This window comes from Miscanthus floridulus, chromosome 5, assembly GCF_019320115.1.
Source record: "Miscanthus floridulus cultivar M001 chromosome 5, ASM1932011v1, whole genome shotgun sequence".
Classification (NCBI taxonomy): domain Eukaryota; kingdom Viridiplantae; phylum Streptophyta; class Magnoliopsida; order Poales; family Poaceae; genus Miscanthus; species Miscanthus floridulus.
Window position 1 is genome coordinate 52404381 of NC_089584.1, and position 22722 is coordinate 52427102.

General features: G+C 43.8%; 3 protein-coding genes and 1 long non-coding RNA gene across 4 annotated transcripts; 1 reads left to right on the top strand and 3 right to left on the bottom strand.

The window, feature by feature from the left end:
• Nucleotides 1–598: 598 nt before the first annotated feature.
• Nucleotides 599–2431, bottom strand: LOC136452177 (uncharacterized). Its single transcript, XR_010758763.1, has 3 exons — nucleotides 2279–2431; nucleotides 1286–1357; nucleotides 599–1014 (listed from the first exon to the last, which is right to left on the bottom strand). It is a non-coding gene; the product is annotated as an uncharacterized lncRNA (long non-coding RNA).
• Nucleotides 2432–7122: 4691 nt separating this feature from the next.
• LOC136452179 (protein LOW PSII ACCUMULATION 1, chloroplastic-like) lies at nucleotides 7123–11405 on the bottom strand. Its single transcript, XM_066452818.1, has 9 exons — nucleotides 11100–11405; nucleotides 10248–10351; nucleotides 9824–9959; nucleotides 9444–9675; nucleotides 8986–9143; nucleotides 8683–8868; nucleotides 8464–8564; nucleotides 7649–7745; nucleotides 7123–7447 (listed from the first exon to the last, which is right to left on the bottom strand). The coding sequence occupies exons 1-9, from the start codon at nucleotides 11361–11363 to the stop codon at nucleotides 7373–7375; spliced, it is 1353 nt and encodes a 450-aa protein (XP_066308915.1). The 5' UTR covers nucleotides 11364–11405; the 3' UTR covers nucleotides 7123–7372.
• Nucleotides 11406–15579: 4174 nt separating this feature from the next.
• On the bottom strand, nucleotides 15580–16686 carry LOC136454641 (cleavage and polyadenylation specificity factor subunit 2-like). The gene is made up of 3 exons (XM_066455000.1): nucleotides 16550–16686; nucleotides 15723–15888; nucleotides 15580–15651 (listed from the first exon to the last, which is right to left on the bottom strand). The coding sequence occupies exons 1-3, from the start codon at nucleotides 16684–16686 to the stop codon at nucleotides 15580–15582; spliced, it is 375 nt and encodes a 124-aa protein (XP_066311097.1).
• Nucleotides 16687–19346: 2660 nt separating this feature from the next.
• On the top strand, nucleotides 19347–22338 carry LOC136452180 (small ribosomal subunit protein eS4-like). Its single transcript, XM_066452819.1, has 5 exons — nucleotides 19347–19470; nucleotides 20732–20809; nucleotides 20911–21091; nucleotides 21181–21278; nucleotides 21659–22338. Exons 3-5 carry the CDS (start codon nucleotides 21025–21027, stop codon nucleotides 22106–22108), a joined length of 615 nt encoding a protein of 204 aa, XP_066308916.1. The 5' UTR covers nucleotides 19347–19470; nucleotides 20732–20809; nucleotides 20911–21024; the 3' UTR covers nucleotides 22109–22338.
• The last annotated feature ends 384 nt before the right edge of the window (nucleotides 22339–22722 follow it).

The window sequence follows — 22722 nt, forward strand, 5'->3', positions numbered from 1 at the left end:
CGTTCTATGATGTATTATCTGATGTTCGCATAGTATAAATGTGATGTTGTATTATGTTTTTGTGATGTTCACATGATATAAATGTGATGTTCTATGATTTTTTATTCTATTTCAATTCTTTTATTTTCACATTTGCTTTTTTATTTTTTCTACATTCTGTTGTATATGGTACACACATGATGTTCATGTAGTATAAACATGATGTCCTACGATGTATTTTTAGAATGTTCATATAGTATGAATGGGATATTGTATGATTATCTTTGAGTATTCACACAGTACCCGAGACATATTCTATAATATATTTTCACACTAAAAATTGATTCAATTATAGCTTTCTATCAAGTCAATATATCTCAATTTTAACGCATGCATGAAAATATTATTATTTATAACACTTTATTAAATGTAATACTTAGATTCATCGTGAAAGATATTTCTGTACCATATCTACGTAGAGTGATAAATAAATGTTAATAATATTCTTCATAAATTTACTGAAGGTGGAGAAATTTGACAAGGTCTAAATCCAAAACTATGTCTGGATGAAGATAGTAATAACTTATAGGGGCTCTTACGTTTGTACCCTTGTTTTGTATCAAAATTGTGATTTTGCCCCTATTTTTTTAACTTTGTGAATTTACCCCTACTGTGCCATTCACAAAGCACCAGTTTGCCACTGCTCCGTCATCCACCCCTAACGGTGTTAAACTTTGTACAAAAGGACATAAATGCCCATGCGATTTTGCCCATGTTTGTTATGCCTAATTGTGATTTTACCCTGATTTGGAATTAGACTTTTTTATTGTATGCTGACAATTGATTAAATTTGGTCAAACATATTTGGCACAACTTGCAATTATTTGAACTCAGATTTAATATTGATAAATATTCAAAATTTTAGGATTAAAAGGATGGTCTCTGGCACAAGGCGCAGGATGGTCTCTGGCACAAGGCGCAGGGGCGGCGGTAGGACGCAGGTGATGGCGATCTCCAGGTGGCTAAACGCTCCCTCTGGACAGAAAGAATGATGGCAAAATTATACCAGATGTCCTTCCAGAAATGAATGGATAAGAAAACACATGAAAGTTGATGAGAACGAACTACAGCCACATCGTTACTGGCAGAGAAAAGTTGCTTATATAATATACTAACATTAAAATATTTTTCTCGATAGAGCAGCAGCAATTCTAGTGAGTGTTCCAACCACAAAAGGCAATAAACTGAAGGATGGTTATCTCAATTAATCTGGCATAGCAAAAGTACAATTTTGAGTCTAACTCACCTGAATGAGGACTTTCTCACCGTAGATTTGCTTAACAGCAGCCATGAACTCTTCCATAAGCTCATCATACTCCTGCCATTAAGGAAAATGCACAGATAAGTTCTCAGCATACAGCAGCCATGAACTCTTCCATAAGCTGATTTAAGACTATGCCGAAACTTCAGTTAGATAAAGCACGCGGATTTTAGAAAACATCACTTGCCAAACAGTTTGAACATGTTAGTGCCTTTTGAGGAAAAGAAGGGTTTTTTTCTCAGCAGAAACATAACACAATAGGCAACTTCTGTATGTCATTTCCAAAACAAGAGAAGAACCAATGCTTTAAAAATATATGTGAAATCCATCTTCATCATATTCCTGAACCAGGTGCTTTCATATTTCAGATACTTTTTGAAGAAGTTTCTTTGAAACCTACTAGATTGCCTTGCTTTTTTTATTTAAAGGAAAGGTGCACCTACATTTGCATAAATTAACGTCAATACAAGAAAAGACAATTTGCTTCTATTTCCTATACAAGGGCCTATTACGAGATTAAGAAATATGATTTGTTTTCCCTAAACTGTTTTTTAGAAATAAGATTGCAAGACTAGAGTATGCCATGTTATTTCTCTCACTTTTTTCATCCTTCCATCACCATCAACGGCCTTTCCACACATTTCTTACAATAAAATAACTACCGCAAAATGCATCAGTATGGGATACACCACCCCTAATAAACACAAACTAGAGTTACTTGACTCATGCACATCTTAACTAAATCACAGGTTGACAATGTTCATGTATTCATGTAATAATAACAAATAAACATCTTATCCCAAACCATCTCACTTGAATTAAAATCATTGTAAAAGTTTATACGAAATTACAGATATGACTCTGAAATCTGGAGCTCACTTATGCAAATAAGGCATACAACTGTGAAATGCAACCCAAAAGTATTTGAAATCCATAATTGCCAGATTATATCAAAATGCAGCACAGAAAGCATATTACCAGGGCAATTGCACCTTTCCCAAAGAATGCCCCCATGATCCTTGCTCTCATCCGAGGCTCCAGCCTCATCCACCAATCCACATATCCCTTCTCCCTTCAGAACGCGTTTGCAGCAAGTCCAGCCTTCTCCTTGACACCCTTCCCAATTCTCACTGCCTTCCTCCCTCCAACTCCCCCTCCCCCTGCTGCTGCCCACGACATTCGCAGTGCGATCTCCAACCTGTTGGCCAGAAACTCCTCGATCACGTAGTACCCCTTGGCATTAAGCCAGGGCAGCTCTAGGAAATCCTGGCACGCTAGTGCGGCTAGGTCAACTTCCCCCTCCCCGCAACAGAGGAACCTCCCGCTAGAGATCTCGTCCATGGCCGCGATAAAGCCGTCGAGGTCAGCGAGGAAGGCTTCGGCGACGGTGATCGCGTCGAGGCACCGCGATGACGCGGGGGAGGAGGGGAAGAGGAGGATGTTGGCGAAGAGGAGCGCCTGCGCCCGGGAGCCCGCGGCAGCGCGGGCGAGGAGGCCCCGGGAGAGGCGCGAGAGGACGGTTGGCTCCTCGGCCCCACGCGCGGAGGAGGTGGACGGGGACGAGGAGTGGAGGACGAAGAAGGAGGAGTGGCCGCGGAGGTGGAGGCGGCGGACCATGGAGAGCAGCGCGGCAGCCGCGGCGGGGGAGAGGAGGGAGGCGGCGGCCGCGGCGCGCGCGGCGGGGGAGAGCGAGGCGAGCCACCGGAGGATCGCGGTGCACGGTGAGGAGGACGGGGAGGAGGCAGCGGCGGCGGCGGGGCTAGGGTTCGCCGCGGCGTGGTAGAGGGAGAGGTGCGCGGTGAGGGCGTCCATGAGCTCCTTCGTGGTGCGCGGCGCCGCGGAGGTGGACGCCATGCTGGGGAGCAGCCGCGTCGGTGCCGGTGGTTGGTCGGGACTTGGGAATGGGGAGGACCGGAGGAGTGCCCACTGTGGTGGGCCTGGGCGCCTCTCCCGGTTCCGGTCTTGCCGTCTTGGCGGATAAGAACGAAGAGGAAAGGGTATTTCAGTCATTTCGCATCTGATTTTATGTGTTTTGTTTTTTTTAAATCGTTTAATCAGTCTCTAAATAACGGACATCCAAACCAGGGGCAAACGGCTCCTTCGTTTCAAAATAACAGGGGTAAATTCACAAAGTTGAAAAAATAGGGGTAAAATCACAATTAAACCTCTGGACAGGGGCAAAAACACCGTTTTCCCTAACTTATATTATTGTTGTATAGAATAGAATGGAATATGTATTTCCTAAATATTTTTTTGTTCGTGGAGCAAAGATTAGGGGGTGTTTGGTTTCTATTGACTAAAGTATTTTGGATTAAAATCTACACTTTAGTTAGACTAAACAGCCAAACACTTGGACTAAAAGTAGACTAAAGTCCTTTATTCCTTTAGTCCACAAAACTGAACTAAAATGAACTAAAAGGTGTTAGGGATATCCATGCCCCTCATTTATTGTTTTCTCTCCCAGGGTAAAAGAGTGGGTAAAAAGGTCTTTCTTCCATATCATTTAATGACTTTAGTTTATTTTAGTTTAAGAAATCAAACACCACTTTAATTTACTTTTAGTTTGTGTAGTAAAATAGACTGAAACTTTAGTCATCCACTAGAGAGCCAAACAGGCCTTAGCTTGCGACGTCGTTGCAGTTGCACCGAACTAATAATTATGCTCCATCATTCAGCTCCGCGTAATTAAAAGTCCCAGCAGGGAAGAAGTATGCACACAGCATTTGCGCCCTGTGTTCCGTATGGGCGCGCGGCGGCCGGCGGTGCAAACGATACGCGGCTCGGCGGTTGGAGTAGGTTAGGTATTAATAGGTAGGACACTCATCTTCTCACTCCTAGAGGCCACAGGGCTGGCCACCCAATCCATCTAGTACATCTATGCTTGTTTGATTTCATTTTCATGGATGTAACAGTACGTACGCACGTTTGTTGGTTGGTTTCAGTGATGATTTATCAGTAAATTATTAGTGTTTTTCTTTCATAATAAATCAGCATCAACCGGATTTATCAGTTCAAAAATCAACCAGGCTTAGCTGCGTATGTACTCCTAGTCGCGGTCCACGTATTAATGATGATGATAAAAATGCCGGCATAAAAAAGTTGGTGCGGCGACGAAAGCTGGGAGCGAGTTGCATTGGCGACCGTCCACGGCTGCGATTTGCACTCCAACAGCACGTTCGATTGTTGGTTTTAGTTAAGACTTATCAATCAGTCAATGGTATTTTTCTCTCACAATAAATCAACATCAGTCAACCTTATTAACACAGAAACCAAGAGTCGTGTTGGGCCCTTCCAATCGAGTTGGTCCGCGTACTAGTACATTCCAACCTCGAGCCGTCGGCTTCCCAAAGCTTAGCTGTGTTCCATTCCATGAGTTTGTAACGTTCTCTTGGGCTGTGTTTAGATGACGAATTTTTTTGCAAAATGCTATTGTAGCACTTTTCATTGTTATTTGGTAATTAATGTCCAATCATAAACTAATTAGGCTTAAAAGATTCGTCTCGTGAATTTGGGCTAAACTTTGTAATTAGTTTTATTTTTTATCTATATTTAATACTTCATTGATGTGTCAAAGATTCGATGTGATGAAAAATCCTAAAAAATTTTGCAAAATTTTCTAGAACTAAACTGCACCTTGGTCAGTCGCTAATAAACGCAACTGCTAAAAAAAACAATTCTCTGCCTTCAGTTCTTCAGAAGAGAACAACGAACTCCTACTCTACCGGTGGCTCGTTTGGTTCCAGCTAATAACCTCCAGTTTCGCCACTGCACCATCAGCGTCAGAATGTGTATCGTTTTTTTTTTTTTTTGAAAAGTTGCCTCATCATCAGCCGCCGCCGCCGCCGCCTGGATAATTGGATATATATCCTTTTCTTTTAACTCCTGGGGTCCATTCATGGCTGTCTCGAGGAAGGCATGTTTCTGAACTCTGAGACTCTTTAGCTACTGGCGTCATCTCCTTATTATCGAGTATACGTGCTCTGCCCTCGAGCAAGCCGTTCTTTTTACCCCAATTTTGTTCTGGTCATTGTGTCCAATTTGAAAGCTCAATATGGAGAAAAAAAAGTTTCAACCAATAATCCTCTGTTCACTTGGCTTATAAGGCGTACTTTTTCAGCCAACGAATAGTATTTTTCTCTCACAACAAATCAACCAACAATACTTTTAGCCATGACTTATCAGCCAAGTGAACAGGACAATTCCGTTGCAGTACTATATTCTTCCAAAAACAAAAGGCAAAGTGCGATGGGACTGGCCCGTATATTTAACGACGTCGATGAACGCCAAACTGACCTGCAAACAAAAAAAAAGACGGGACTAATCTGGGATTGACAGTGATAAATCAACAGACCCGATCCAATGCTCGCATGCTTTGCTTGCATACGAGTGCAGGGGATCAGGCCAGTCTCTTTCATGCGCCCACTTGGGCACTCTGAAACCGGTGATCCGACCAAGCCAAGCACAAACGAACAGGCTCCGTTCCCGTGAGCTGCGGCGATCCCTTGGCACATCCATGGTGCCAGACAGATCCTTCTCGGTTGCAACGCCATCAATCTCTGCTGCTCTGCTCTGCCCTGCCAGACTCTTGTCAGCGACCTGTAGCAAAATTCCAGGCCTCTGCATTTCAATTCCAGATTTCTAGTACCATTTTCGCCGGCTTGCGCATTGCTCACACAGACCAGCAGTTCACGGTTTTTTTAAGCCGCATGTGGACCGGCACAAGACCAAGCGCAATTGAAACATACAGATTGATGGAAGTGGAGAGAAATGTGAACTTTGTAATGTGGAGAGATAGGGTAAGACGTTTTGTGAAAAGCTCTTCTCAAAATAGATGGAGTGCTATAGTAGTTCCAACAACTTCAAGCTACGATCTGCACAGAAATTCCAGAAACAGGAGAGCATAATCAAACCCCTAGGCAACCACGCTTGCACACGGTCCATCATAGTAAACTGTTTGTATTCTAATGAGGGAGGAAAAAAACTGTAAGCCAGAAGCAATGACTTGTCTAGCTCACATTAAAGCATACGGGATATTATGCTCACAAAAACTTAGGAGACCAGGGCACCGGGCAAATAACTGAAAATTTCACACAAAAAAAGCTCGAATTTTTCCCTAACAATTCTAAACATTTTAGATCATTTACACGTATAGTACCTGCACTTTGTTCAGTGATGTCTAGTCGATTACATACAAATGTGCCATGTTTTAGGGACAATTCTTTGCACGAAAAAATGACATGGTTCCCGCACTTCCACCATTTCAACTAAAAGATGTCTAACCAAAGCCCTAACACATGTAGATTGAAGTGAATCGGACAATATCCAAACAAGACCTAAGATTAGTATGACAGATGTTGTTTGAGAGGTGCTACTATAACTATTAAAAAAACTCGACCTGTGGGGAGGATGACGGCCCCGGGTTTTTCTCTTAAGAAGAAGATCTTCTCACACAGATCGAGAAAACCCCCAAACCCCCGCCCCCATCCTGACGCAGTGGTACCGTAACCCTGTGAGAACCGGGCCGGGGCCTAACTGCGCTTTGGCACCTGGGGGCGGACGAGGAGATTTTTTTAACCTCAGCTTGAAATTCGCTCCCACAGGGAGTCGAACTCAGGACTTGAGGAGTGCCGTCAGGCCACCTAACCGCTTGGACTAGGCGCCCTTTGGCGGTGCTACTATAACTATTAAGACTCAATTTCAGAGTTAGGGAGGTTATAAGGCTATAGTGATCCACAGATATTCATGTCGGCAGTATGTTTTATAACATCACTTAAGAAATTCGTTTAGTGCATTATTGTAAACCATCTGAAAATGAATAGTGCTAGTCGCAATAAATTTTGTACTTTTTTTCCCCTTCTGCTCTTAACATTTTGGTTCTTATTTCATCTGACACATAAATCTCTATATTGCGGTTAGCAAATTACAGAAGACCTTCGGCAAGCTATAAACAAACTAATTTCAATATCTTGTACAAGAACTACAATGGTCCAGTTTCAAGTTTCAACAGATAAGGGCAAGGAGAATGGAATAGAGAAGAGTAATGGTAAAATTTTAGCTCCACGCACAACTTTTTCACCGTTCAAGTTTGCTCATCAGATCTTCAAGTCGTGGCAGTTCCTGTAATATGTCATTCCAGTTTGGCATACCCTATAACAAATATCACATGTGCAGAGTCAGTTATTATTATTTCTACTATTATGGTAGATTAGATTCAATGTCATTTGGACCCTCTTTGTCTGGTTCAGTTATGGAATTATATTGCCCTACTTCAGTACTTCTATTACATATACGATATCAAGTAATAATTTTCCTTGTACCAAAGTGAAACTGAGAACAGAGAATAATTACTATTCCAGATCTTCTGACACGGCCATCCAGACGAAGGATTATGTAGACATCCTCACCAGGAGTGACACCTTCGGACTCTTGCTGGTCCCGTATCCAACTGAACCATAATAAGTACGAGTAGATGTCAAAACTCAGGATAGTAAATTACCACATTCAAGCATCTAGAACCATGCTAAGAATAACACAAAAGGAACAGGACTGCACTTGAAGTATTTCTGTAGCGGCACGTAGAAAAAAGATGTAAACGTACAGACTAGAAAAGGGAGTTAAACAAGTAAATATATCTTGAAATTTAGAAAAACTATGGTATCTTTCAGTGTCAAACTCTCCAAACTTGAGACACATTATTTCTTACCTTAGGCGCTATCAATATGTGGATGCAGTAGAAGGGATAAATGCCATATCAGAACCTAAACATATGGATATGTTTTTTCTGCAATCATACCTATGGCCTATGGCAAGAGAAGAAACAAAGAACACCGTATCTTTTCAATAGTTTGTGGTTTTACAGCTAACAATGTCATTTGCCCCAAAAAACCCTACTTCTTTACCTGAGTGGGCAATATGGCTTTCAAGTTTCAAATATGGTGTGTGCTAGAGGGGAAGATCAGAATCCTTTACATGTAGGATGGATTGTAAGTTTATATATCTGTATAATAATTTCCCTTTTTGTGCTGCTACACAATCTTGTACCTTAATTATGTTATTGTGCTATGTTAGAAATTAAAAATGTATTTGTGAAAAACAGTCTTGCTACTTATTGAAGTTAGATATACAGTATAGGACAAAATGCATATACATCAAAGGAAATGCACCTTTCCCATTGTTCAGGGGAGACAATATCAGCCTTAAATCGAACCTCAGACTTCAACCGTGACTTTGCTGCAATAGATTCAGTACGCTTTTCAAAGTCACCCTGTCAAAAACAACATTGCATTAAACTATCAAAGAAAGGGACCAAGTTTTTGGTACAAAACAAACTAAAAGGCAGGTGAGGTTTTTGGTATTTAGCCAATATGTAAGGTTGGTCTAACCCCAACAGAAGGAACTGATGCAGCAGCTCTTCTTGTACCAAAACCCCTTGGTTTGGTTTGGTCTTTCTGAGAAGCACCAAAGATCACAGGAATTAGAAGAACACCTCGTTTGAGTAGTTCAGTCCGGTACCTCTCAGCTCTTTGCAATGCCCGAGTAACAGATACTTTTGAACCTGCCAATATCACCTAAAATACACCTCAAATGACAAGTGACTGAATAAAGATTTCGGAAATAAATGAGAAAAGGAAATTCATTTCAGCAAACATACAGTGGACATTAAAAATGAAGAAAGTTATACTAACAGGCCTAGTGATGTCCCGGAGTTGAACAAGTTCAATAATGCGATTGGTTGACAGGCGCACAGGTAATCTTGAAAGGGTTTCATTACGAGAAATTTGCGTGATCTGCTTCTCTTCTTTCTTGTTTTCCCAGAAATACAAAGCTACCAGCACAACAATACCTGCGGCATACTGATTCAAAAGTTTAATTATTTTTAGTTTAATTGAAAGTGTGAGACAGATGGCATAAAGTTGATACTCTAATCAGGATCAATGAACTAGTAAAATATAAGGGGTACATTTATTTACTTGTGGAAGTTGCTGTTGAAGCATCCCACAAAGAAATAGTTATTCAAGATATTTCAACATAAGAAAACATTGTTGCCATGTCACAGTGGAGCAAAAAGACATGTGGCCCAACTGTTTAACTCCATGCGACCATGCAAGAACTATCTTTCAGGGCATGGAGCATGTCAATTTACCTCCAATATTGATGGCAGCATTTCCAGCAGTTTCCAGAAGATCAGGGGCGCCATCACCCCCTCGAACTGCTAGTACAAGTCGGGGAATGGTAAAGAATGTTGAAATTCCAGCTGCTGCTGTCAAAGCTACATAGAAGAATCTTCGGACACCACGAAATGGTGCTTGTACTTCACTAATGAGTTTCAGGTCTCTTCGGAAACCAGAACCAATATCTTCTCCACCACGCAAAGCCTGAAATGAAATTACAGGATATAGAAGATCTTATTGTGGACATTAAATTGGTCAAAATCAAAACTCAGATCGCCCAATCTTCAACTATGATCCGCAGATTACTTCTTATCCAGCATGCAGTAATGCAGTGAAGTTCAAAGTCACAAACCTCTTCTTGAAGTTCCTTGAATTCTGGTGATGCTCTGAATGGCGCCAAGTCTGGATCGTTAAGTATGGTACCAAATTTGAGATTGTAGTCTCGCAAAGCTTCCCTTAAACATTCTGCAGCTTTTTTGCTTTCTTCTCTGGTCCAAACATATGCAGAAAATAAATGAACAATAAAAAAAAACCTTAAAATGTTCTGATTGTGGAACAAGAGATTCCAAATGACTCCACAAAAAAAAATCTCTAAAGACCTTGATTTCTGGTTTTTTTAGTTTTGTTAATGGTTTTTAGTATTTATTCATAGTTAGATACATTAATTTGAAGCATTACTACACATGATCTCACTGACAAATAGATGAAACTTCTAATGAGTAGCCTAAGTAAGCATGGTGCATGCATAGTGCAAATCCAAGTCCAAGTGTCCTCACCTATACGCATGGCAGCATGCCTTGTTATACAGCGCTGCTTGGGCCTCAATAGGTGTTGGATTCAGCTCTAAGGCATTCTCAAATTGTTCAAGAGCATCCTTCACCTAAACAAGTGCAAATAAAATGACAACAGAATGCATGTAATGATTGTAGACGTCCCTTCAATGAATGATAAAAAAAAGTGAACCTATGAAGACTGTGATCAAACGTGCAGCCTCTTGATTGAGCCCTTTAAGCATCTAGCAGTATAATCACGATACTACTGGCCTTTATGTTTACCAGATTACTGATTCTCTCTTCACCAGTGTACTAATTCCAGCTTAATGCCACAGCCAAACACCAAGGCACTGATTGCCAATAGTTTTCAAGTTGGAGGCTGGCATAATCTGCCAATACATTTTATCCTAAGGCAGGCGAATAGTGAAATCAATCGATACTACCAAGAATCACTTACTTTCTTGCTTAAAAACCAATCACTTAATTTGGTTCCACCGTTTCCATAAAGGTACATGGTAAAACATTTGTTCGATGCAATAAAGCAGGCACTCCTATTAAGCACTCAGCCTCGATAAACTTAGAAAAATCAGTCCCAAACTCAATTAAGCTCGACATATACATGGTAGTAATCTATCCTACAACTCCTGTAGTTGAATTCACGAGCTATATGCTAACATGGACAAGTCTTCCTGGGAGTTGCTTGTGCACCCGAACTGAAACGTTCCCACAAAAACTGAAAGAAGTTTTATTAGTTGAATGGCCCTCTTCATCATTAAAAATGACTGAATCTAACGCTAAGCGTGGCGTATCGCTCGAAGGTTGCACTACAGCGCCTCGGCGTCGGGCTTCACTTACCCTGCCCTTGGAGAAGAGCTGGAGGCCGGTGTTGACGCAGGACTCAGCTGTTGGCACCACCTCCGCCGCCGCCTCCTTCTCCTGCGACGGCGGCGGAGACGGGGACGACGAGGCGTTGGAGCGGAGCACACAGCGGCGACGGCGGCGGGTGGGGAGGGGGGAAATGAAGGCCGGTGTTTGGAGGGTGAGACTGGAGATTGCGGCGCCACCGCCGCCAGATAGGGGGGAGAGCTGGGGCCGTGGAGCCGCCGCTACGGCCGCCATTGCCGAGAGAGAAGGGAAGTATGAGGTTATCGTTTTTCTCGTTATCCTGACGGGAGTTTTTCATCGCTTTCGTTCTCGACCGTGACTGTCTGTCACAAAAACAAAAAGAAAACGCAATTAATTTGTGCACGGAATATATGTGGGAGAAAGAGGCATGCGTGTGCAAAATATAAGATTTTTTTTATAAAATGATGGCTCTGTGGCCTTCTATTAACAGACACAGAGAACTCAGGTGAGGGGGTGTTTGATGTAGCTACTAAAATTTATGAGATATGTCGAAAGAATATTGTATGGAATATTCGGATACTAATAAAAAAAATAAATTACATAATCCGTCAGTACTTCACGAGACGAATTTTTTAAATCTAATTAATCTATCATTAGCACATGTTTACTGTAGTAAACATTGTCAAATCATGGACTAATTAGGCTTAAAAGATTCGTCTCGTAAATTAATCGTAAACTATATAATTAGTTTCGTAATTAGTCTATATTTAATACTCCATACATATATTAAACATCCGATAGAACAACAACTAAAATTTAGAAAGGGCAACCAAACATCCCCTAAATCGCGGGTCACATGAGCATTTTCAAAGACAGAGAGGGGCTAGTCCACACGTGTTCATGACCTGGCTCCAAAGACATGCCGATTGCGCAGACGAGTTTTTGGTACGTTCAATAAAAAACACATTTGAACAAACAAAGCGCTTATGCAAGAGCGTACGAATGTTATCAAAGAGGGTTTTTTGTGCAAATTGCTTCCTTCAATAGACTTGAGTCCATCTCCAGCTGGACGCGTGCCATGTTCATCGCCCGATTCCAAAGCCTTCGTGGAAGCCAAGCCTCCGCCATCATTGCGTTATGCACTTGTCCCGCGTTACCACTTCCTACGAGAATTGGACATCCATAGTGATCTCTTATAATGAACCCCCATGCTCCTTGCCTTGTTTCGTTGATGTAGGCGCCATCTATGTTGATAAACGGTGATGGCGTCCAATTTCCAATCGGCATATGCGGACTGCCGACCACGCACTTTGGTAAATATTCTGAGAGTAAGGAAGAGAGCAACATTTGATGTTAGGTTATCTGTACCCATAAAAAAATCCTAAAATTTCTTTGGGGCTCTTGCGTTTGTACCCTTGTTTTGTTCCGAAATTGTGATTTTGCCCCTATTTTTTTTACTTTGTGAATTTACCCCTACTGTGCCATTCACGAAGCACCAGTTTGCCCCTGCTCCGTCATCCACCCCTAACGGTGTTAAACTTTGTACAAAAGGACATGAATGCCCATACGATTGTGCACCTGTTTGTTATGCCTAATTGTGATTTTACCCTGATTTGGAATTAGACTTTTTTATTGTATGCTGACAATTGATTAAATTTGGTCAAACATATTTGGCACAACTTGCAATTATTTGAACTCAGATTTAATATTGATAAATATTCAAAATTTTGGGACCAAAAGGTTCATAATGATGACAGATGTAACGTCATAAGAAATGTTTTGATATAATCTTTTGTGTGGGATCAAAAATCTTCAATGTATAATAATGCACGTAGAACATCGGTTAACAAACTGTATAAGTAGATGCATGTACTGATAACCTTAGTGCCTTACCACATAGGAATGTCATACAGTACATGTTTTTTCAGCAAAAGTAACCGCCATACAAGTTGGTTCATGTAACACTACAAGCACTAAAACTACAACATGTATTTACTAACCAAATTGGAAAAGAGAATGACATGAATAAAAAAGACAATTGTGAATCATCATGATCGACCATAGCAGCATTTACTATAGAAACGCGACGGCTCCAGGTCATAGGCAACACCAGCACGACAACTGAGTCGGTGGCTGAAGGGTCGAGATGGCGACTAGAAGGGGGTGAATAGTCTTTTCTAAAACTTAATCGTGTCGGCTAACCGATACAAATGCGGAATTAAAACTATCGGTCTAGCCAAGACTATACCCCACTATATATGTTCACTAGCACCTTGCAAAGATAACAATTATGCAACAAAGGTGCCGGGCTAGCTAGAGCTCTCCTAAACAATTCTAGGAGCACGGTTACACAAACCAATACCACTAGTACTTTAAGCAACAAGGGAGCTCCTACACATGCTAGTAAGCAAAAGCACAAAGCTAACGATACTCACTAGCAATGCTCAATAACAAGGCAACCAATGCCTAATTAGAGAGCGCAAATACTTAGCTACACAAACTAAGCAATGTGACTAACAAGGTTACTAAAACCAAATTAGCCACGCAAGGGAGCTACTTCTATGCTACACAAGCAAGAAGGTAATTAGCAAGCTACACAAGCTATCTAATTACAAGAGCAACTACACAAGCTTAATATGTATAAAAGTAATTGCAAGCTTGTGTAATGGGGATGCAAACCAACGGGAAGAATAAGGTTGACACGATGATTTTTCTCCCGAGGTTCACGTGTTTGCCAACACGCTAGTCCCCGTTGTGTCGACCGCTCACTTGGTGGTTCGGCGGCTAATTAGCATCACCCGCTAAGCCCGCACGTCGGGCGCCGCAAGAACCTACCCCTTGAGTGAGGGTAGCTCAATGACACGCTTTACTAGAGTTGCTCTTCGCGGCTCCCGCGGGGCGAGCACAATGCCCCTCACAAGCACTTCTCCGGAGCGCCGCACAAGCTTCTTGCGCGCTTCGACGGAGACCACCACCAAGCCGTCTAGGAGGTGGCAACCTCCAAGAGTAACAAGCACCACCGGCTTGCAACTCGATCACCTAGTGCCACTCGATGCAACCTCACGATGCAATCGCACTAGAATCGCTCACTCACACAATCGAATGATCACTATCAAGTATGTGTGTGATGGAGGGCTCCCAAGCACTCTCAAGCATGGACACAAAGTCCCTTGAGGTGCTCAGCACCAGCCATGGCCAAAGGCCACTTCTATTTATAGCCCCAAGGGCTAAACTAGCCGTTACCCTTTCACTGGGCAACGGTCGGGCTAACCGGACGCTCCGGTCGTGTTGACCGGACGCTGGACCTCAGCGTCTGGTCACCCACAGACGGCCACGTGTCCCGATTCCAATGGTCACTGACTTGACCGGATGCTCTAGCTTCAACTGACCGGACGTTGGACCCTCAGCGTCCGGTCGTTTCCAGTAAGCTCCCGAGCATGACCGGACGCGTCCGGTCGAATGCGATCGGACGCAGCCAGCGTCCGGTCACACTCCAGTTACTGCGTCACCGTACGTCAGTGCGACCGAACGTAGCCTGCCAGCGTCCGGTGCATTCAGATCCAGCGTCCGGTCAGTTGACCGACGCCAGCATCTTCTCCATTCTCTTCACCCTTGCTCAAGTGTGCTAACCACAAGAATTTGCATCCGGCGCAATAGAAAATAGGCATTCCATTTTTCCAAAAGCGCCGAATCCCGCCTCACAAGCTCGGCGGGAGGGAGAGAGGGACCCAAACCCATCTCACTCCTACAAACACCATCGCCTTTGTAAATGTGCCAACACCATCAAGTGTACACCACCATGTGTATGTGTGTTAGCATTTTCATAATCATTTCCCAAAGGATGTTAGCCACTCAACTTGCCACGCCACTCGATCCTAGCGACAATGCAAAGTTAGATCACTCGAGTGGCACTAGATGACCGATATGCAAACAAGTTTGCCCCTCTTGATAGTACGGCCATCTATCCTAAACCCGGTCATAAACTTCTCTACACACCTATGACCGGTGAAATGAAATGCCCTAGGTTATACCTTTGCCTTGCGCATTCCATTCCATCTCCTTCAATGTCGATGTAACACATGCACCAACACGATCAACAATGATATGATCCATTTTATATCATCACATGATCATATTGGTTCATCAATCTTGACTCTACTTGCTCTTCACCGTTGCCATCGTCCATCGGCGCCAAGTCTTGCTCAAGCTTCACCGCCACGCGGTCCATCACTCCAAAGCCTTCGACTTGCCCTTCACGCTTGCAACCGGTCCATCAAGCCAAGTCTTGTCTTGATCTTCTCCGCCTTGATCACATGACTCAATGTTATGTCTCATGTGCATTTAAGCTCCTTCATCATCACATGTGTGAGCTTTGCAACATCTCCAAGCTATTTTCACCTTCATGGCATATGTTGCTCACACACATGTACCTGTGGACTAATCACCTGTGTATCTCACATAAACACAATTAGTCCACCTAAGTTGTCACTCAATTACCAAAACCAAACAAGGACCTTTCAACGGCGTCGTCCGAACGCGACGCCTCCACCTTCCTCTGCTTCTACAGTATTGGAAATGAGTGTGGTTGAAAAGTGTACGCCCTAGGAAAATATTGAGCACCATGAAACTTACCCATCGAGATAGGAAATGGTCGTACATGGTCAAAAGGCCAAGTCTAAACACAGGTTCTGTTGCATAAACTGGTGCGGAGAGCCCAAGATGTTTCATAGCATAAGGCAAAGCTCCTAGATGCATCATGTCAGGATGTGACAAAAGAACAGCATCTACAGTGTGCAACCTTGAAAATATACAGTATCTATTAGTGTAAGTGAAAACTAACAATCAATTTGCTTCGACGATAAATAACATATTGACACCAATGACATGTACGCATCTGCAGTGATGGAAAGTATCTCCTTTACTCAACTGCTGAGTGTAGATTTTGGAAAGAAAAATGGAGTGCATCCTTGCATCTATAAGATGTGTAAATACAACAAACGGTAGGAAAATGAATGGTGAAACGATTATTCAGTGGGGAGGCAATGCACTGTGATTAGCATGGTGTTACACAAGGAGGCCAAATTTTGGATAGAAGGAGCTACATGGTTTTATAGCGTCCTCTTACAAGAAACAACAGATATAAGCAAGAGTGTCAATTACACTAGACTGTGCCTTAGGCATAGAAGATGTGGCATAATAGCAGGCCATTCAGCAACAAACATGCATCTAAGCACATAAATGTTTGGATGGACATTGATTACTGAACAAATCAATGTTGCGCATTGCATTGGGCCAGCCGTCAACCCATCTGAGCGCAGCGCCAGCCAAACTCCGAGCCAGAGGCAATTCATCGAAAAGGTGTCCTAAAATGTGCGTCCGGCATAGAAGCCACTTCCACACAGATAACTGAATCAAATACAAGCTAAGCTGACGAGTCACGAGAGCAAGAAGATGCGTACTTGGCGAGGGGTTGAAGTTGCGAGGTATCGCAGAGGTCCGTCCATCCGCAGTCGAGGAGGAAGCGGAAGTCGTCGACGGTGAGCAGGTAGCACAGGGGGCCCTCCCTGTACGCCCCACTAAGAGGCGTCACCTGCATCGAAGTCCCCATTTGATCTGATAAACCCTTCGGCGACGGCGTCGGCGGTTCAATGGCGAGCGGTGGCCGCCAGCGGAGGATTCCGCCTTAGGGTGAGTGTGTCCAAAGTCAGAACTCGGAACTCAGAAGCTGGCAAGTAGCGAATAGTCTTAGGGTGAGGGTGAGGCGGGGCTCCGAGAGGAGGAAGAGGAAGCAGGCCGCCCGTTAATGACGGGCCCTACTCGCGGAGCCGCTCGGCAACTACCGGGGCGAGGCCGGCTCCCCTTCGCTCCGGTGATGGGTGCTGTGCGGCGAGACCGTGCCGCTCTCGCGGCGGCGTGCCGGTGGGCCAGTCCAGCCCAGTCTGGCAGATCCGACGTCCGGTGGCCAATCGCGCTTGGTCCCGTCCTTCAGCCTCGAGCGAGCTAGCGGAGGCGGTGCGGAGACCCGCTGCTAGGCGCCACCGGGAGCCGCGGCCAGGCGCCACCGGGAGCCGCGGCCAGGCACCGCCGGGAGCCGCGTCCAGGCACTGGAGCCGCTCGCTCCGCCTGCCCCTGCAACCACGAAGCCGGGCACCCAGAGGAAGAAGACGACCCACAGCCGGGCGCCGCTGGGACCTACAGGCGGCCGCCGCCAGTGAGCAGCGGCAGGGCGCCGTGGCCTCCCCGCGCCTAGAGGAAGGCCGCGCCCGCACCTTGGAGCCACGACCGGGAGGTAGCCCCGCGCCCTGGAAGCAGCTCCTCCCTACGCTCGAATCTGGAGTTGTGGCCTCCCCTCCCCTTTGGTGCTTCTGCAGCCGCCGCTGGAAAAGCCGCGCCCAAGCCCGATGTGAGCGACGACGCCCTATGCGTTTGAGACGAGAAGATAAGGATAAGGGGCACTATGGTCATTTGGCCTTTGTTTTCAGATTTAGAATTTTTTTTAATTCGTTTAATCCATGTCCATCTGACGGACGTTAGAAACAAGGGCAAACGGACCATTCAGTTCAAAATAACAGGGGTAAAAACACAAAGTTGAAAAAGAAAGGGTAAAATCACAATTAGCTTACTGGACATGGGTAAGAACACCATTTTCCTAATTTCTTTAGTATCATGGGCTGATTTTAGAAATAATGGGTAGCATGGGTGGCCCTTAATATCATGTTTTTTTTCTCGAACACGCAAGAGAGCTACGTACCACATCCACTACTACAGGGGAACTAAATCGTCTGTTTAAAAATACAAGGACGACCCGACCACTATAGCAGTCCTCTAGACTGCTCCTCCTGTCCCCCAGCAGGGAGATCCCCTTGGCTCCTGCCAGGCTCCACCAATGCGCCTATTCCCTTTCCAAAGTCAGCACCATATTAACATTTGGGGTTGCGCCATTACAAACACAATTATTTCTATGCCGCAAGATGCTCCTAGCTCCCAAAATGACTAGAGAGTTCAGATCCTTCCTTAAATCTCCACTAGCGGACCTTAATATCATGTTGATAAGAATTTACAGAGATAGATCAATTTTTCAGTTCACCCGACAATTCATACGAAGATACGCAATTATTATTTGTCATTTGTCATTCACGAGCTTGTCTAGACTGCTCACCTCGGTTCGATCCTACTTATTTTTTAGGGGAATATATGTTATTTCTCTTTTTTTGAACTATTATTGTGTACATGCATTATTTAATTGGATCAAACTAATTAGACTTCAATTATACAAACATAACACCCACAACATTGTAGTGTCGTGATGGAGACATGAGTATACGAGTACGACTAAAGTTTAATTTGAGCTATCCTTATAGTTGCAAAAAAATGACATATATTCGTTGTTTTTTGAAAGGGCATATATTCGTTTTTTTAGTAACATATATTCGTTTTTATTTGAACTCTGTATATATGAAACTGGGTTCGGCTAAAACTAAGGACCCGTTTGGCAGGGCTCCGCGAACGGCTCCGACTCCGGCTCCTGCCGAAGCCCTGCCAAACGGGTGACGGGAACAACGGCTCCGCTGCCGAAGCCTGCCAGAGCCGGAGCCCTTTTTCTATTGCGCAGACGGAGCCACAAAACTAGGCTCCTCCTGGCTCCTCCTTCCTCGGGGCGTGAAAGGACGCGGTGGCCCTTCTGCTTGACCGCGTAGCAGCCAGGCCAACTGGTTTCCTTGCGTACGCATGCTTTGTCTTACGTAAAGAACAGGAGGACCCTGTAGCAAGAATAATAGAAAAAGCAACTATTAGCTTTTCATTACAGATTCAAAATCGCCTGGTACTTGTAAAATATGTAATAAATCACAAAAATATAAAATAAAATGTAAAACCAAGTTAAAGCAAGGGCATTATGGACATTCACCCTCTTCCATCCATTCTACAAAAACAGAAGGAGCTATTTTGCCAAACGTTTTTCAGAACAGCTTCAGCTCCTCCAGAGGAGCTGCTCCTCCAGAGGAGCCAGAGTCGGAGCCATTTTCAGAGGAGCCAGAGCCTACCAAACAGGCCATAAATCCGCACCGGTTTTCAGTTTGGGCTTTTCAGCCTATGCAGTTCGAGCAGGCTAAGCCCATTCCCTTTTTTTTTTGAAACCGGCTAAGCCCATTCCTACAAAGTAAACCAACATGTCAGCCCAAAACACTGGCCTGCTAAGCGCGTGCAGCGACAAAACCGTAAAACAAAACGAAAACCCTACTGCCGCAGCTTACCTGTCGCTGTGCTCCTTTCGGCTCCCTTCTTCCAGCGGCGGCACGAAGCAGAGCGAACCACCAGGCCTCAGCGTGCGGTGCGGTGGACGGCGAGAGCTCCGGCGCCCTAGCCCGAGCTCGCAACCATGGTGAGAGCAGCTCCCTACCGCCCGTTAACTTTCGGCTCTCTCCTAAGTCCTACCGTTTTCCCTACCCGACAATCCGCCTTAGTATTTCTTTGCTTTTGTTTTCCACACACTAGTCCTCTGCCTATTGTTAGTGATTAATAATGTAGCCTGCTGCAAGCAGTAGACAGCAGGTGGGATCGTTTGTGTTTAGTGGTTAATGATCTAACGCAAAAGGGCCATCTAGTTGATTTTTTCTAGGAAAATTATGTGGCGTGTCCTGTAGATGCCTGTGGAGGATTTGAGAATTACGCAATCAATATGGCCCATGAGCAGTGGCAGAGCTGGTGAATATTGACGTCTAGGGCCACTATGGGATCACAGAAGTTTAGAACATACAGTATTAAATTATATAAGCCCGCATATAGAGATGTAACAGAAGTGAAGGATAAAAATGTGTAGTTTAAAACATATGAAAATTATACATACTCTATGTCTAGATACATAACAAATTCGATGTACCAAAAAAGTCAGTGAGTTATAATTTGGAACGGAGGGAGTACTTTATAAGTATCTAACATTTTTTTTGATTTGGCCATCTTCGCCTCAAATTTCATCAACTTAGCGAACAAATTTGATAAATGGAACACCATAGTTTTCAGCTCCTGGTTGTTTAAAGAGAGACAATAAAAACGATAAAGGACTGCTATTTTGTTAGCTCCCACATCTACTTATTCGTAGCTGAATGCCATATTGGCAGTAGAGCGATCCCTAGGGTTTCAGGGCAAGGATGAGAGAGGTAGAGTGTCAGAGCCAAAGGAGAGGAAGAGAGGCGCAGGGAAGGGGATGGATTGTGGCATCAGATGTGGGAGATAAAAAACAGGCAAAGAAGAGTATTTACCAGGCTGTGGGTAAGGCGCAGACAAGTTTTAGCTGGGCGGCTGGGCCACACATAGGGCCAGATCGACTTGGGCCAAAAAAAATCTAAAGGGCATATTCATGATTTTTGGGCCGTGTCTAGGGCCATCCACCCCTGCCTATAAGCTGTAACGTTGTCTGAAAGACTGAAATGACACTGTAGGAATTGAATTAGGCTTGGAGTGTTGGTGTTCGTCATCGATTTGGCTGCAACGACTACTTTTATATCTTTATCATTTATTCCTTGGTTCTTAATTTCAAGCCATGTACTCCGTTTTTACAGCTTTCTCTGTTTGTATGCCTTAGTTTATGTGGCTTTGTGCTGAACACTACTCTATATTTACATATGCTGTTATTTTCTGAACAGGCGAGGGGATTGAAGAAGCATCTGAAGAGGCTCAATGCGCCCAAGCACTGGATGCTAGACAAGCTCGGTGGAGCCTTTGTAAGTTGATGTATTTTGCTTGTGTGCTTTAAATGGTCTACTGTGGTTTTGTTTTCAGTTTTGTGATGCTTCAAATTCAAATTGTGCTATGTGCTTGTCAGGCTCCCAAGCCATCATCTGGGCCTCACAAGTCCAGGGAGTGACTGCCCCTGATTCTGATCATCAGGAACCGGCTCAAGTATGCCTTGACATACCGTGAGGTGATATCCATCTTGATGCAGCGCCATGTGTTGGTTGATGGCAAGGTCAGGACTGACAAGACCTACCCTGCTGGCTTCATGGGTATGCACAAATGTTTCTTTCTTGGATATGGCAATTTAACATTTCTCATTTACTCTCGCCTTATATGCAGTTATGTTGTCTATTTGCAGACGTCATCTCCATTCCAAAGACTGGTGAGAACTACAGGCTTCTCTATGACACCAAGGGTCGCTTCCGCCTTCACTCTGTTAGGGATGAGGACGCAAAGGTGAGCACTAGCTGAGGCCATAACGTAATCTCACACTAATCCTTGACAAGTAATGCATATGGGAATATAAGTTTGAATGCTGTGCTTTGTCAGTTGATGGTTCATTGTGGTGGCTTGGTTATTTGAACAGTTTTATTTTCCTTACATTCTCTGGAGTTCACTTTTGTAAGGATAGGCAATATTACTCCTTTAGAAACGTAACTCTGATATGTAGTTTGACAATGTGTATTCTGAATTGCACTTTTAGTTAGAACTCAATGTGATGTATCAACTGTTGCTATTCTACCAATAATCGTGATTCTTATGTTTCTACCTCTTATTTTCGTGCAGAATTTTGTATTACCGAAATTGTATTGTTAAAATTTTGTCTCTTACTGCAGTTCAAGCTTTGCAAGGTCCGTTCTGTCCAGTTTGGTCAGAAGGGCATTCCATATCTGAACACATATGATGGGCGCACCATCCGCTATCCTGATCCTCTTATTAAGGCAAATGACACAATCAAGATTGATCTGGAGACAAATAAGATCGTTGATTTCATCAAGTTTGATGTGGGCAATGTCGTTATGGTCACTGGAGGGAGGAACACTGGTCGTGTTGGTGTGATAAAGAACAGGGAGAAGCACAAGGGAAGCTTTGAGACCATTCATGTGGAGGATGCCTTGGGCCATGCCTTTGCCACCCGTATGGGCAATGTGTTCACAATTGGCAAGGGCAACAAACCATGGGTAAGTCTCCCCAAGGGCAAGGGCATTAAGCTCAGCATCATTGAGGAGCAGAGAAAGCGGGATGCTGCTGCTCAGGTTGCTGCAAATGCTGAAGTGGTTTGCTGAAACATTGACTTCAATGAAAACATGCCGCGCATCTGAGTTTATACGGCTGGAATGTTACTCTTTTAGGCTAGTAGTTATTAGTTTTTTAAAATACTGTAGACATCGATCTACCAGGTTTACATCATCTCATGGTCAAGCCGTTTCAGAAATTTTAATTTGGTTCCATTCTCGTTCAACTTGCAACTTGGATGAATGAGTTAAAGGTTTGGTTTCTGTTCTTGACAGTTCATTTCGTGGTGAAGGAATGAATTTATCTGTTTATGCCTTTGTTTGTTGTTGAAAAGAACCCAATGACAATGCACTAACAATGCTCACACAAGTATGTATCGCCGTGCACTGTCAATTTGGCTGCGAGCACGAAATAAGCCTGAACTGCTTGTAACTTGAAACGTATTTGTAGAATCTCATTTAACATGGAAGTTAGTCATCTTCTCTGCACAAAAGCTGTAATCATTTCAAACCCCAAGTTAGCATCGTTTGATTGTATTATTCTTTAGTTTGTTTTCTTGTGGTTGGATTTCAAACCGACTATTTTTTGGTGCCAATAGCATTAGGGGCTCACTGCGGAATCGGTCAGGTAGTTATAGCAGTTTGAGCGCCTGCACCATGAAGTT

What these genes read in the sequence shown, in the direction of transcription:
- LOC136454641 (XM_066455000.1), bottom strand. Translation starts at nt 16,686, where the DNA reads ATGCAGGTGACGCCTCTTAGTGGGGCGTACAGGGAGGGCCCCCTGTGC. An exon ending in CAACTTCAACCCCTCGCCAA is followed by an intron (nt 15,889 to 16,549) that starts GTACGCATCTTC and finishes TATATTTTCAAG; the next exon opens with GTTGCACACTGTAGATGCTG. An exon ending in ACCATTTCCTATCTCGATGG is followed by an intron (nt 15,652 to 15,722) that starts GTAAGTTTCATG and finishes CCAATACTGTAG; the next exon opens with AAGCAGAGGAAGGTGGAGGC.
- LOC136452180 (XM_066452819.1), top strand. Translation starts at nt 21,025, where the DNA reads ATGCAGCGCCATGTGTTGGTTGATGGCAAGGTCAGGACTGACAAGACC. An exon ending in CTACCCTGCTGGCTTCATGG is followed by an intron (nt 21,092 to 21,180) that starts GTATGCACAAAT and finishes GTCTATTTGCAG; the next exon opens with ACGTCATCTCCATTCCAAAG. An exon ending in TTAGGGATGAGGACGCAAAG is followed by an intron (nt 21,279 to 21,658) that starts GTGAGCACTAGC and finishes CTCTTACTGCAG; the next exon opens with TTCAAGCTTTGCAAGGTCCG.
- LOC136452179 (XM_066452818.1), bottom strand. Translation starts at nt 11,363, where the DNA reads ATGGCGGCCGTAGCGGCGGCTCCACGGCCCCAGCTCTCCCCCCTATCT. An exon ending in TCCGGGACATCACTAGGCCT is followed by an intron (nt 8,869 to 8,985) that starts GTTAGTATAACT and finishes GGTGTATTTTAG; the next exon opens with GTGATATTGGCAGGTTCAAA. An exon ending in CATCAGTTCCTTCTGTTGGG is followed by an intron (nt 8,565 to 8,682) that starts GTTAGACCAACC and finishes TGTTTTTGACAG; the next exon opens with GGTGACTTTGAAAAGCGTAC.